General features: G+C 47.8%; 1 protein-coding gene across 1 annotated transcript in view; it reads left to right on the forward strand.

The window, feature by feature from the left end:
• The window catches only part of LOC135530416 (general transcription factor 3C polypeptide 1-like), a gene marked incomplete at its 5' end in the record, with an annotated part of 106,889 nt that overhangs the window by 76,903 nt on the left and 14,822 nt on the right, over positions 1-15,164 (forward strand). The window contains 5 exon segments of the mRNA XM_064958749.1: positions 1-273; positions 275-291; positions 533-681; positions 7,910-8,145; positions 8,656-8,981. The exon segment at positions 1-273 is cut by the window's left edge and continues 353 nt beyond it. Coding sequence (XP_064814821.1) covers positions 1-273; positions 275-291; positions 533-681; positions 7,910-8,145; positions 8,656-8,981 — 1,001 coding nt within the window.

Here is a 15,164-nt window from a genome sequence, read left to right on the forward strand (position 1 = left end):
AGAGAAGTGAGGAGAATATGGATAAGGAAAGAGGGGAGGAGGAGAGAGAAAAGAGCACGATGAAGATATGGAGACAGAAGACAGAGGGAAGAACACAGAGAACGAGCAATTGGAGGAGGACGAGGACAACGCGGCCCACAACCAAGAGGAAGAACCGGTCTCGTCGTTTACCGTCCATGGAGTTGAGTCGACCTCCGGGGACCCTGCCTCCTGTCCTCTCACCCAGACGGAGGAGCCGGAGTCGGGCACAGCACCCGGCCGAGACCCCTCTCTCCTCTGGATCTCACGGAGGTGGGTTTAGTTCCCTTGTTGTTTGGAGTACTGAAGAGTGAAATGTTTCCTCGACAAAGCTGAAAATGCCAGTGCCACTTCCTAAACATAGCAGCAACAGTCTTCGCGTGTACTGTGTTCTGGCTCTGATGCTAATTCCTCTGTTCAGTTCACACACTGTTTAATTGGGTTTAAATGAGATCACCTGTATGAGATAACGGAGTTCATAAATGTTCCGTGAATTAAATCCGGCGTTCTCCAGATGTTGCAGTTCTCTCTGGAGTCCCCGGGGGGCGCCACTCTGGCCTGCCTCAGTCTGATGACTCTGGGTCTGCTGTCAGTCCACGTCTCCATACCCGAACACATCGTGGTGTTGGACAGCACCATGGTGGACAATGAGGTGGTGAAGAGGTACACGCACACCTACACACACCTATATACACACACACCTACACACACCTACACCTTCACAGACCTACACACACCTACACACCTATACACGCGCACCTATACACGCGCACCTACACACACCTACACACCTATACACGCGCACACCTACACCCGCACACCTACACACCCACACCAACACACACCTACACACACACGCCCAGACACACACCTACACACACACACCTACACACACACACCTACACACCCACACCTACACACACACACCTACACACACACACCTACACACCCACACCTACACACACACCTACACCTTCACACACACACCTACACACCCACACCTACACACACACCTACACACCTACACCTACACACACACACCTACACACACACACCTATATACACCTACACACACACACCTACACACACACACCTATATACACCTACACACACACACCTACACACACACACCTATATACACCTACACACCCACACCTACACACACCTATATACACCTACACCCACACACACACCTACACACACACACCTACACACACACACCTATATACACCTACACACCTACACACACACACACCTATATACACCTACACCTACACACCCACACCTACACACACACACCTACACACCCACACCTACACACACACACCTATATACACCTACACCTACACACACCTACACACACACCTACACACCCATATACACCTACACACACACGCCTATATACACCCACACACCCACACACCCACACCTACACACCCACACCTACACACCCACACCTACACACACACACCTATACACACCCACACCTACACACACACACCTGTATACACCTACACCTACACACACACCCACACCTACACACACACACCTACACACACACACCTATATACACCGACACACACACCTACACACACACACCTATATACACCCACACCTACACACCCACACCTACACACACAGACCTATATACACCCACACCTACACACCCACACCTACACACCCACACCTACACACACCTACACACCCACACCTACACACCCACACCTACACACCCACACCTACACACACACACCTACACACACACACCTACACACACACACCAACACACACACACCAACACACACAGACACACACACCTCCACACGCACACCTTGTCTCTGGCGCTCCTCCTTTCTCTCTGTCTAAAATGAAAAGTTGTTTCTCAAAATTAGTTTTTCTCATGTAGCCCCAGTCCCCTATAGCCCCAGATCCATATTATTATACACTCCCCTATAGCCCCAGTCCCCTATAGCCCCAGATCCATATTATTATACACTCCCCTATAGCCCCAGTCCCCTATAGCCCCAGATCCATATTATTATACACTCCCCTATAGCCCCAGTCCCCTATAGCCCCAGATCCATATTATTATACAGTCCCCTATAGCCCCAGTCCCCTATAGCCCCATATCCATATTATTATACAGTCCCATATAGCCCCAGTCCCCTATAGCCCCAGATCCATATTATTATACAGTCCCCTATAGCCCCAGTCCCCTATAGTCCCAGATCCATATTATTATACAGTCCCCTATAGCCCCAGTCCCCTATAGCCCCAGTCCCCTATAGCCCCAGTCCCCTATAGCCCCAGTCCCCTATAGCCCCAGATCCATATTATTATACAGTCCCCTATAGTCCCAGTCCCCTATAGCCCCAGTCCCCTATAGCCCCAGATCCATATTATTATACAGTCCCCTATAGCCCCAGTCCCCTATAGCCCCAGTCCCCTATAGCCCCAGATCCATATTATTATACAGTCCCCTATAGCCCAATCCCCTATAGCCCCAGTCCCCTATAGCTCCAGATCCATATTATTATACAGTCCCCTATAGCCCAGTCCCCTATAGCCCCAGTCCCCTATAGCCCCAGATCCATATTATTATAAAGTCCCCTATAGCCCCAGTCCCCTATAGCCCCAGATCCATATTATTATACAGTCCCCTATAGCCCCAGTCCCCTATAGCCCCAGTCCCCTATAGCCCCAGTCCCCTATAGCCCCAGATCCATGTTATTATACAGTCCCCTATAGCCCAGTCCCCTATAGCCCCAGTCCCCTATAGCCCCAGATCCATATTATTATACAGTCCCCTATAGCCCCAGAGTCCCCTATAGCCCCAGAGTCCCCTATAGCCCCAGATCCATGTTATTATACAGTCCCCTATAGCCCAGTCCCCTATAGCCCCAGTCCCCTATAGCCCCAGTCCCCTATAGCCCCAGATCCATATTATTATACAGTCCCCTATAGCCCAATCCCCTATAGCCCCAGTCCCCTATAGCCCCAGATCCATATTATTATACAGTCCCCTATAGCCCCAGTCCCCTATAGCCCCAGATCCATATTATGATACAGTCCCCTATAGCCCCAGTCCCCTATAGCCCCAGTCCCCTATAGCCCCAGATCCATATTATTATACAGTCCCCTATAGCCCCAGTCCCCTATAGCCCCAGTCCCCTATAGCCCCAGATCCATATTATTATACAGTCCCCTATAGCCCAATCCCCTATAGCCCCAGTCCCTTATAGCCCCAGTCCCCTATAGCCCCAGATCCATATTATTATACAGTCCCCTATAGCCCCAGTCCCCTATAGCCTCAGATCCATATTATTATACAGTCCCCTATAGCCCCAGTCCCCTATAGCCCCAGTCCCCTATAGCCCCAGATCCATATTATTATACAGGCCCCTATAGCTCCAGTCCCCTATAGCCCCAGTCCCCTATAGCCCCAGATCCATATTATTATACAGTCCCCTATAGCCCCAGTCCCCTATAGTCCCAGATCCATATTATTATACAGTCCCCTATAGCCCCAGTCCCCTATAGCCCCAGTCCCCTATAGCCCCAGTCCCCTATAGTCCCAGATCCATATTATTATACAGTCCCCTATAGCCCCAGTCCCCTATAGTCCCAGTCCCCTATAGCCCCAGTCCCTTATAGCCCCAGTCCCCTATAGCCCCAGATCCATATTATTATACAGTCCTCCATAGCCCCAGTCCCCTATAGCCCCAGTCCCCTATAGCCCCAGTCCCCTATAGCCCCAGATCCATATTATTATACAGTCCCCTATAGCCCCAGTCCCCTATAGCCCCAGATCCATATTATTATACAGTCCCCTATAGCCCCAGTCCCCTATAGCCCCAGTCCCCTATAGCCCCAGATCCATATTATTATACAGTCCCCTATAGCCCCAGTCCCCTATAGCCCCAGATCCATATTATTATACAGTCCCCTATAGCCCCAGTCCCCTATAGCCCCAGAGTCCCCTATAGCCCCAGATCCATATTATTATACAGTCCCCTATAACCCCAGTCCCCTATAGCCCCAGTCCCCTATAGCCCCAGATCCATATTATTATACAGTCCCCTATAGCCCCAGTCCCCTATAGCCCCAGTCCCCTATAGCCCCAGATCCATATTATTATACAGTCCCCTATAGCCCCAGTCCCCTATAGCCCCAGTCCCCTATAGCCCCAGATCCATATTATTATACAGTCCCCTATAGCCCCAGATCCATATTATTATACAGTCCCCTATAGCCCCAGTCCCCTATAGCCCCAGTCCCCTATAGCCCCAGTTCCCTATAGCCCCAGATCCATATTATTATCCAGTCCCCTATAGCCCCAGTCCCCTATAGCCCCAGTCTCCTATAGCCCCAGATCCATATTATTATACAGTCCCCTATAGCCCCAGTCCCCTATAGCCCCAGTCCCCTATAGCCCCAGATCCATATTATTATACAGTCCCCTATAGTCCCAGATCCATATTATTATACAGTCCCCTATAGCCCCAGTCCCCTATAGCCCCAGTCCCCTATAGCCCCAGATCCATATTATTATACAGTCCCCTATAGCCCCAGTCCCCTATAGTCCCAGATCCATATTATTATACAGTCCCCTATAGCCCCAGTCCCCTATAGCCCCAGATCCATATTATTATACAGTCCCCTATAGCCCCAGTCCCCTATAGCCCCAGATCCATATTATTATACAGTCCCCTATAGCCCCAGTCCCCTATAGCCCCAGATCCATATTATTATACAGTCCCCTATAGCCCCAGTCCCCTATAGCCCCAGTCCCCTATAGCCCCAGATCCATATTATTATACAGTCCCCTATAGCCCCAGATCCATATTATTATACAGTCCCCTATAGCCCCAGTCCCCTATAGCCCCAGTCCCCTATAGCCCCAGATCCATATTATTATACAGTCCCCTATAGCCCCAGATCCATATTATTATACAGTCCCCTATAGCCCCAGTCCCCTATAGCCCCAGTCCCCTATAGCCACAGATCCATATTATCATACAGTCCCCTATAGCCCCAGTCCCCTATAGCCCCAGTCCCCTATAGCCCCAGATCCATATTATTATACAGTCCCCTATAGCCCCAGTCCCCTATAGTCCCAGATCCATATTATTATACAGTCCCCTATAGCCCCAGTCCCCTATAGCCCCAGATCCATATTATTTTACAGTCCCCTATAGCCCCAGTCCCCTATAGCCCCAGATCCATATTATTATACAGTCCCCTATAGCCCCAGTCCCCTATAGCCCCAGATCCATATTATTATACAGTCCCCTATAGCCCCAGTCCCCTATAGCCCCAGTCCCCTATAGCCCCAGATCCATATTATTATACAGTCCCCTATAGCCCCAGATCCATATTATACAGTCCCCTATAGCCCCAGTCCCCTATAGCCCCAGTCCCCTATAGCCCCAGATCCATATTATTATACATTCCCCTATAGCCCTAGTCCCCTATAGCCCCAGATCCATATTATTATACAGTCCCCTATAGCCCCAGTCCCCTATAGCCCCAGATCCATATTATTATACAGTCCCCTATAGCCCCAGTCCCCTATAGCCCCAGATCCATATTATTATACAGTCCCCTATAGCCCCAGTCCCCTATAGCCCCAGATCCATATTATTATACAGTCCCCTATAGCCCCAGTCCCCTATAGTCCCAGATCCATATTATTATACAGTCCCCTATAGCCCCATAGTCCCCTATAGCCCCAGTCCCCTATAGCCCCAGATCCATATTATTATACAGTCCCCTATAGCCCCAGTCCCCTATAGTCCCAGATCCATATTATTATACAGTCCCCTATAGCCCCAGTCCCTTATAGCCCCAGTCCCCTATAGCCCCAGTCCCCTATAGCCCCAGATCCATATTATTATACAGTCCCCTATAGCCCCAGATCCATATTATTATACAGTCCCTTATAGCCCCAGTCCCCTATAGCCCCAGTCCCCTATAGCACCAGTCCCCTATAGCCCCAGTCCCCTATAGCCCCAGATCCATATTATTATACAGTCCCCTATAGCCCCAGTCCCCTATAGCCTCAGATCCATATTATTATACAGTCCCCTATAGCCCCAGTCCCCTATAGCCCCAGTCCCCTATAGCCCCAGATCCATATTATTATACAGTCCCCTATAGCCCCAGTCCCCTATAGCCCCAGATCCATATTATTATACAGTCCCCTATAGCCCCAGTCCCCTATAGTCCCAGATCCATATTATTATACAGTCCCCTATAGCCCCAGAGTCCCCTATAGCCCCAGTCCTCTATAGCCCCAGATCCATATTATTATACAGTCCCCTATAGCCCCAGATCCATATTATTATACAGTCCCCTATAGCCCCAGATCCATATTATTATACAGTCCCCTATAGCCCCAGTCCCCTATAGTCCCAGATCCATATTATTATACAGTCCCCTATAGCCCCAGAGTCCCCTATAGCCCCAGTCCTCTATAGCCCCAGATCCATATTATTATACAGTCCCCTATAGCCCCAGATCCATATTATTATACAGTCCCCTATAGTCCCAGTCCCCTATAGCCCCAGTCCCCTATAGCCCCAGATCCATATTATTATACAGTCCCCTATAGCCCCAGTCCCCTATAGCCCCAGATCCATATTATTATACAGTCCCCTATAGCCCCAGTCCCCTATAGCCCCAGTCCCCTATAGCCCCAGATCCATATTATTATACAGTCCCCTATAGTCCCAGTCAAATCCAACATGCTGGAGTATAGAGACAAATCCAACATGCTGGAGTATAGAGACAAATCCAACATGCTGGAGTATAGAGACAAATCCAACATGCTGGAGTATAGAGACATCCAACATGCTGGAGTATAGAGACAAATCCAACATGCTGGAGTATAGAGACAAATCCAACATGCTGGAGTATAGAGACAAATCCAACATGCTGGAGTATAGAGACCTCCAACATGCTGGAGTATAGAGACCTCCAACATGCTGGAGTATAGAGACAAATCCAACATGCTGGAGTATAGAGACAAATCCAAAATGCTGGAGTATAGAGACAAATCCAACATGCTGGAGTATAGAGACCTCCAACATGCTGGAGTATAGAGACAAATCCAACATGCTGGAGTATAGAGACAAATCCAAAATGCTGGAGTATAGAGACAAATCCAACATGCTGGAGTATAGAGACCTCCAACATGCTGGAGTATAGAGACAAATCCAACATGCTGGAGTATAGAGACAAATCCAACATGCTGGAGTATAGAGACAAATCCAACATGCTGGAGTATAGAGACAAATCCAACATGCTGGAGTATAGAGACAAATCCAACATGCTGGAGTATAGAGACAAATCCAACATGCTGGAGTATAGAGACAAATCCAACATGCTGGAGTATAGAGACAAATCCAACATGCTGGAGTATAGAGACAAATCCAACATGCTGGAGTATAGAGACAAATCCAACATGCTGGAGTAAAGAGACAAATCCAACATGCTGGAGTATAGAGACAAATCCAACATGCTGGAGTATAGAGACAAATTCCAAGTTTCATCTTCCCAGTCCAAATAAATAAGTAGGGGAGGTCCATATTGTATTGTTCCATATTCTCATATTTACTGATGCCCTGTCTGTCTCTCTCTGCCCCCGTCTGTCTCTCTCTCTCTCTCTGCCCGCGTCTGTCTCTCTCTCTCTCTCTGCTCCCGTCTCTCTCTCTCTTTCTGCCCCCGTCTGTCTCTCTCTCTCTCTCTGCCCCCGTCTGTTTCTCTCTCTCTCTGCCCCCGTCTGTCTCTCTCTCTCTCTGCCCCCGTCTGTCTGTCTCTCTCTCTCTCTGCCCCCGTCTGTCTGTCTCTCTCTCTCTGCCCCCGTCTGTCTCTTTGTCTCTTCTCTCAGTATCTCAGTGCTGGCTGAGGATGATGATGATGAAGAGGAGAACGAGGGGCGGAGGGGGATCGAGGTGAGGGCTCACAAGGCGTCCCACACCAAGTACCTGATGATGCGTGGATACTGCGTTCCCGGGATCGTCAACCTCCGAAACCTCAACACCAACGACAGTATCGTGGTGGAATCGTGCACCATGAGACTACATCTACGACACACACCTGTACACACACTGTTTAATACCCAGGGTAGGTACACACACCTGTAAACACACTGTTTACTACCCAGGGTAGGTACACACACCTGTACACACTGTTTAATACCCAGGGTAGGTACATACACCTGTACACACACTGTTTAATACCCAGGGTAGGTACACACACCTGTACACACACTGTTTAATACCCAGGGTAGGTACACACACCTATACACACACTGTTTACTACCCAGGGTAGGTACACACACCTGTACACACACTGTTAAATACCCAGGGTAGGTACACACACCTGTACACACACTGTTTACTACCCAGGGTAGGTACACACACCTGTACACACACTGTTTGATACCCAGGGTAGGTACACACACCTGTACACACACTGTTTATTACCCACACCTAAACACACACACAACGCATAAGAATTCTCTCTCACACTCCCCTCGCCCTCATCTCTCTCTTCCCCCTCCCTCCTCTCTCCCTCATCTCTCTCTTCCCTTCCCTCGCCCTCTCTCCTTCATCCTCTCTCTCCTCCTCTCAGACTCTCCTCCCATAGACTTCTCCAGACATGGTCCCTCTCTCCTCCCCTCTTTACTCTCCCATTCCCTCAAAGCCCATCCCTCCTCCTCCTCTCCCTCCTCCTCCCCCCTCCCCTTCTCCCCCTCCTCCTCCGTAGAGGTGTGTGAGGGGCGTCTGGTGACTCAGAGAGGTTATAGCCCAGAGGACATTGGTGCTGTGGCAGAGCTGAGAGCTACGCTGGAGAGACACGGAGCCTTCGGATTGGACAGGCGGGACCTGGTGACATCACACACACACCTGGCCGACCCGGGAGACGGACGGACCAGAGGTCTGCAGCGGTACATACAGGTAGAGACACACTGAGACAGAACAGACAGGTAGAGGCACACTGAGACAGAACAGACAGGTAGAGACACACTGAGACAGAACAGACAGGTAGAGACACACTGAGACAGAACAGACAGGTAGAGGCACACTGAGACAGAACAGACAGGTAGAGACACACTGAGACAGAACATACAGGTAGAGGCACACTGAGACAGAACAGACAGGTAGAGGCACACTGAGACAGAACATACAGGTAGAGGCACACTGAGACAGAACATACAGGTAGAGACACACTGAGACAGAACATACAGGTAGAGACACACTGAGACAGAACAGACAGGTAGAGACACACTGAGACAGAACATACAGGTAGAGACACACTGAGACAGAACAGACAGGTAGAGACACACTGAGACAGAACATACAGGTAGAGACACACTGAGACAGAACAGACAGGTAGAGGCACACTGAGACAGAACAGACAGGTAGAGGCACACTGAGACAGAACAGACAGGTAGAGGCACACTGAGACAGAACAGACAGGTAGAGGCACACTGAGACAGAACAGACAGGTAGAGGCACACTGAGACAGAACATACAGGTAGAGGCACACTGAGACAGAACAGACAGGTAGAGGCACACTGAGACAGAACATACAGGTAGAGACACACTGAGACAGAACAGACAGGTAGAGACACACTGAGACAGAACAGACAGGTAGAGACACACTGAGACAGAACATACAGGTAGAGACACACTGAGACAGAACATACAGGTAGAGACACACTGAGACAGAACATACAGGTAGAGGCACACTGAGACAGAACATACAGGTAGAGACACACTGAAACAGAACAGACAGGTAGAGACACACTGAAACACACTGAAACAGAACATACAGGTAGAGACACACTGAAACAGAACATACAGGTAGAGACACACTGAGACAGAACAGACAGGTAGAGACACACTGAGACAGAACATACAGGTAGAGACACACTGAGACAGAACATACAGGTAGAGACACACTGAGACAGAACATACAGGTAGAGACACACTGAAACAGAACATACAGGTAGAGACACACTGAGACAGAACATACAGGTAGAGACACACTGAGACAGAACAGACAGGTAGAGACACACTGAGACAGAACATACAGGTAGAGACACACTGAGACAGAACATACAGGTAGAGACACACTGAGACAGAACATACAGGTAGAGACACACTGAGACAGAGCATACAGGTAGAGACACACTGAGACAGAACATACAGGTAGAGACACACTGAAACAGAACATACAGGTAGAAACACACTGAAACACACTGCTGAAACAGAACATACAGGTAGAGACACACTGAAACAGAACATACAGGTAGAGACACACTGAGACAGAACATACAGGTAGAGACACACTGAGACAGAACATACAGGTAGAGACACACTGAGACAGAACATACAGGTAGAGACACACTGAGACAGAACATACAGGTAGAGACACACTGAGACAGAACATACAGGTAGAGACACACTGAGACAGAACATACAGGTAGAGACACACTGAGACAGAACATACAGGTAGAGACACACTGAGACAGAACATACAGGTAGAGACACACTGAAACAGAACATACAGGTAGAAACACACTGAAACACACTGCTGAAACAGAACATACAGGTAGAGACACACTGAAACAGAACATACAGGTAGAGACACACTGAAACACACTGCTGAAACAGAACATACAGGTAGAGACACACTGAGACAGAACATACAGGTAGAGACACACTGAGACAGAACATACAGGTAGAGACACACTGAGACAGAACATACAGGTAGAGACACACTAAAACAGAACATACAGGTAGAGACACACTGAGACAGAACATACAGGTAGAGACACACTGAGACAGAACAGACAGGTAGAGACACACTGAAACAGAACAGACAGGTAGAGACACACTGAAACAGAACATACATGTAGAGACACACTGAAACAGAACATACAGGTAGAGGCACACTGAAACAGAACATACAGGTAGAGACACACTGAAACACACTGAAACAGAACATACAGGTAGAGACACACTGAAACAGAACATATAGGTAGAGACACACTGAAACAGAACATACAGGTAGAGACACACTGAGACAGAACATACAGGTAGAGACACACTGAAACAGAACATACAGGTAGAGACACACTGAGACAGAACATACAGGTAGAGACACACTGAGACAGAACATACAGGTAGAGACACACTGAGACAGAACATACAGGTAGAGACACACTGAAACAGAACATACAGGTAGAGACACACTGAAACAGAACATACAGGTAGAGACACACTGAAACACACTGAAACAGAACATACAGGTAGAGACACACTGAAACACACTGAAACAGAACATACAGGTAGAGACACACTGAAACAGAACATACAGGTAGAGACACACTGAAACAGAACATACAGGTAGAGACACACTGAAACAGAACATACAGGTAGAGACACACTGAGACAGAACATACAGGTAGAGACACACTGAGACAGAACATACAGGTAGAGACACACTGAGACAGAACATACAGGTAGAGACACACTGAAACAGAACATACAGGTAGAGACACACTGAAACAGAACATACAGGTAGAGACACACTGAAACACACTGAAACAGAACATACAGGTAGAGACACACTGAAACACACTGAAACAGAACATACAGGTAGAGACACACTGAAACAGAACATACAGGTAGAGACACACTGAAACAGAACATACAGGTAGAGACACACTGAAACAGAACATACAGGTAGAGACACACTGAGACAGAACATACAGGTAGAGGCACACTGAAACACACTGAGACAGAACATACAGGTAGAGACACACTGAAACAGAACATACAGGTAGAGACACACTGAGACAGAACATACAGGTAGAGACACACTGAAACACACTGAGACAGAACATACAGGTAGAGACACACTGAGACAGAACATACAGGTAGAGACACACTGAGACAGAACATACAGGTAGAGGCACACTGAGACAGAACATACAGGTAGAGACACACTGAGACAGAACATACAGGTAGAGACACACTGAGACAGAACAGACAGGTAGAGACACACTGAGACAGAACAGACAGGTAGAGGCACACTGAGACAGAACATACAGGTAGAGGCACACTGAGACAGAACATACAGGTAGAGACACACTGAGACAGAACATACAGGTAGAGACACACTGAGACAGAACATACAGGTAGAGACACACTGAGACAGAACATACAGGTAGAGACACACTGAAACACACTGAGACAGAACATACAGGTAGAGGCACACTGAAACACACTGAGACAGAACATACAGGTAGAGGCACACTGAGACAGAACAGACAGGTAGAGGCACACTGAGACAGAACATACAGGTAGAGGCACACTGAGACAGAACATACAGGTAGAGGCACACTGAGACAGAACATACAGGTAGAGACACACTGAAACACACTGAGACAGAACATACAGGTAGAGACACACTGAGACAGAACATACAGGTAGAGACACACTGAGACAGAACATACAGGTAGAGACACACTGAAACAGAACATACAGGTAGAGACACACTGAAACACACTGAAACAGAACATACAGGTAGAGACACACTGAAACACACTGAGACAGAACAGATAGGTAGAGACACACTGAAACAGAACATACAGGTAGAGGCACACTGAGACAGAACATACAGGTAGAGGCACACTGAGACAGAACATACAGGTAGAGGCACACTGAGACAGAACATACAGGTAGAGGCACACTGAGACAGAACATACAGGTAGAGACACACTGAGACAGAACAGACAGGTAGAGACACACTGAGACAGAACATACAGGTAGAGACACACTGAGACAGAACATACAGGTAGAGGCACACTGAGACAGAACATACAGGTAGAGACACACTGAGACAGAACATACAGGTAGAGACACACTGAGACAGAACATACAGGTAGAGACACACTGAGACAGAACATACAGGTAGAGACACACTGAGACAGAACATACAGGTAGAGACACACTGAGACAGAACATACAGGTAGAGACACACTGAGACAGAACATACAGGTAGAGGCACACTGAGACAGAACATACAGGTAGACACACTGAGACAGAACATACAGGTAGAGACACACTGAGACAGAACATACAGTTAGAGGCACACTGAGACAGAACATACAGGTAGAGGCACACTGAGACAGAACATACAGGTAGAGACACACTGAGACAGAACATACAGGTAGAGACACACTGAGACAGAACATACAGGTAGAGACACACTGAGACAGAACAGACAGGTAGAGACACACTGAGACAGAACATACAGGTAGAGACACACTGAAACACACTGAAACAGAACATACAGGTAGAGACACACTGAGACAGAACAGACAGGTAGAGACACACTGAGACAGAACAGACAGGTAGAGGCACACTGAGACAGAACATACAGGTAGAGGCACACTGAGACAGAACATACAGGTAGAGACACACTGAGACAGAACATACAGGTAGAGACACACTGAGACAGAACATACAGGTAGAGACACACTGAGACAGAACATACAGGTAGAGACACACTGAGACAGAACATACAGGTAGAGACACACTGAGACAGAACATACAGGTAGAGACACACTGAAACACACTGAAACAGAACATACAGGTAGAGACACACTGAGACAGAACATACAGGTAGAGACACACTGAAACACACTGAAACAGAACATACAGGTAGAGACACACTGAGACAGAACAGACAGGTAGAGACACACTGAAACACACTGAAACAGAACATACAGGTAGAGACACACTGAGACAGAACATACAGGTAGAGGCACACTGAGACAGAACATACAGGTAGAGGCACACTGAGACAGAACATACAGGTAGAGACACACTGAGACAGAACATACAGGTAGAGACACACTGAGACAGAACATACAGGTAGAGACACACTGAGACAGAACATACAGGTAGAGACACACTGAAACAGAACATACAGGTAGAGACACACTGAGACAGAACATACAGGTAGAGACACACTGAGACAGAACATACAGGTAGAGGCACACTGAGACAGAACATACAGGTAGAGACACACTGAGACAGAACATACAGGTAGAGACACACTGAGACAGGTAGAGAACATACAGGTAGAGACACACTGAGACAGAACATACAGGTAGAGGCACACTGAGACAGAACATACAGGTAGACACACTGAGACAGAACATACAGGTAGAGACACACTGAGACAGAACATACAGTTAGAGGCACACTGAGACAGAACATACAGGTAGAGACACACTGAAACACACTGAGACAGAACATACAGGTAGAGGCACACTGAAACACACTGAGACAGAACATACAGGTATAGACACACTGAGACAGAACATACAGGTAGAGGCACACTGAGACAGAACATACAGGTAGAGACACACTGAAACACACTGAGACAGAACATACAGGTAGAGACACACTGAGACAGAACATACAGGTAGAGACACACTGAGACAGAACATACAGGTAGAGACACACTGAAACAGAACATACAGGTAGAGACACACTGAAACACACTGAAACAGAACATACAGGTAGAGACACACTGAAACACACTGAGACAGAACAGATAGGTAGAGACACACTGAGACAGAACATACAGGTAGAGGCACACTGAGACAGAACATACAGGTAGAGACACACTGAGACAGAACATACAGGTAGAGGCACACTGAGACAGAACATACAGGTAGAGGCACACTGAGACAGAACATACAGGTAGAGACACACTGAGACAGAACAGACAGGTAGAGACACACTGAGACAGAACATACAGGTAGAGACACACTGAGACAGAACATACAGGTAGAGACACACTGAGACAGAACATACAGGTAGAGACACACTGAGACAGAACATACAGGTAGAGGCACACTGAGACAGAACATACAGGTAGAGACACACTGAGACAGAACATACAGGTAGAGACACACTGAGACAGAACATACAGGTAGAGACACACTGAGACAGAACATACAGGTAGAGACACACTGAGACAGAACATACAGGTAGAGGCACACTGAGACAGAACATACAGGTAGAGACACACTGAGACAGAACATACAGGTAGAG

Source organism: Oncorhynchus masou, unplaced genomic scaffold (assembly GCF_036934945.1).
Source record: "Oncorhynchus masou masou isolate Uvic2021 unplaced genomic scaffold, UVic_Omas_1.1 unplaced_scaffold_1338, whole genome shotgun sequence".
Taxonomy (NCBI): Eukaryota; Metazoa; Chordata; class Actinopteri; order Salmoniformes; family Salmonidae; genus Oncorhynchus; species Oncorhynchus masou.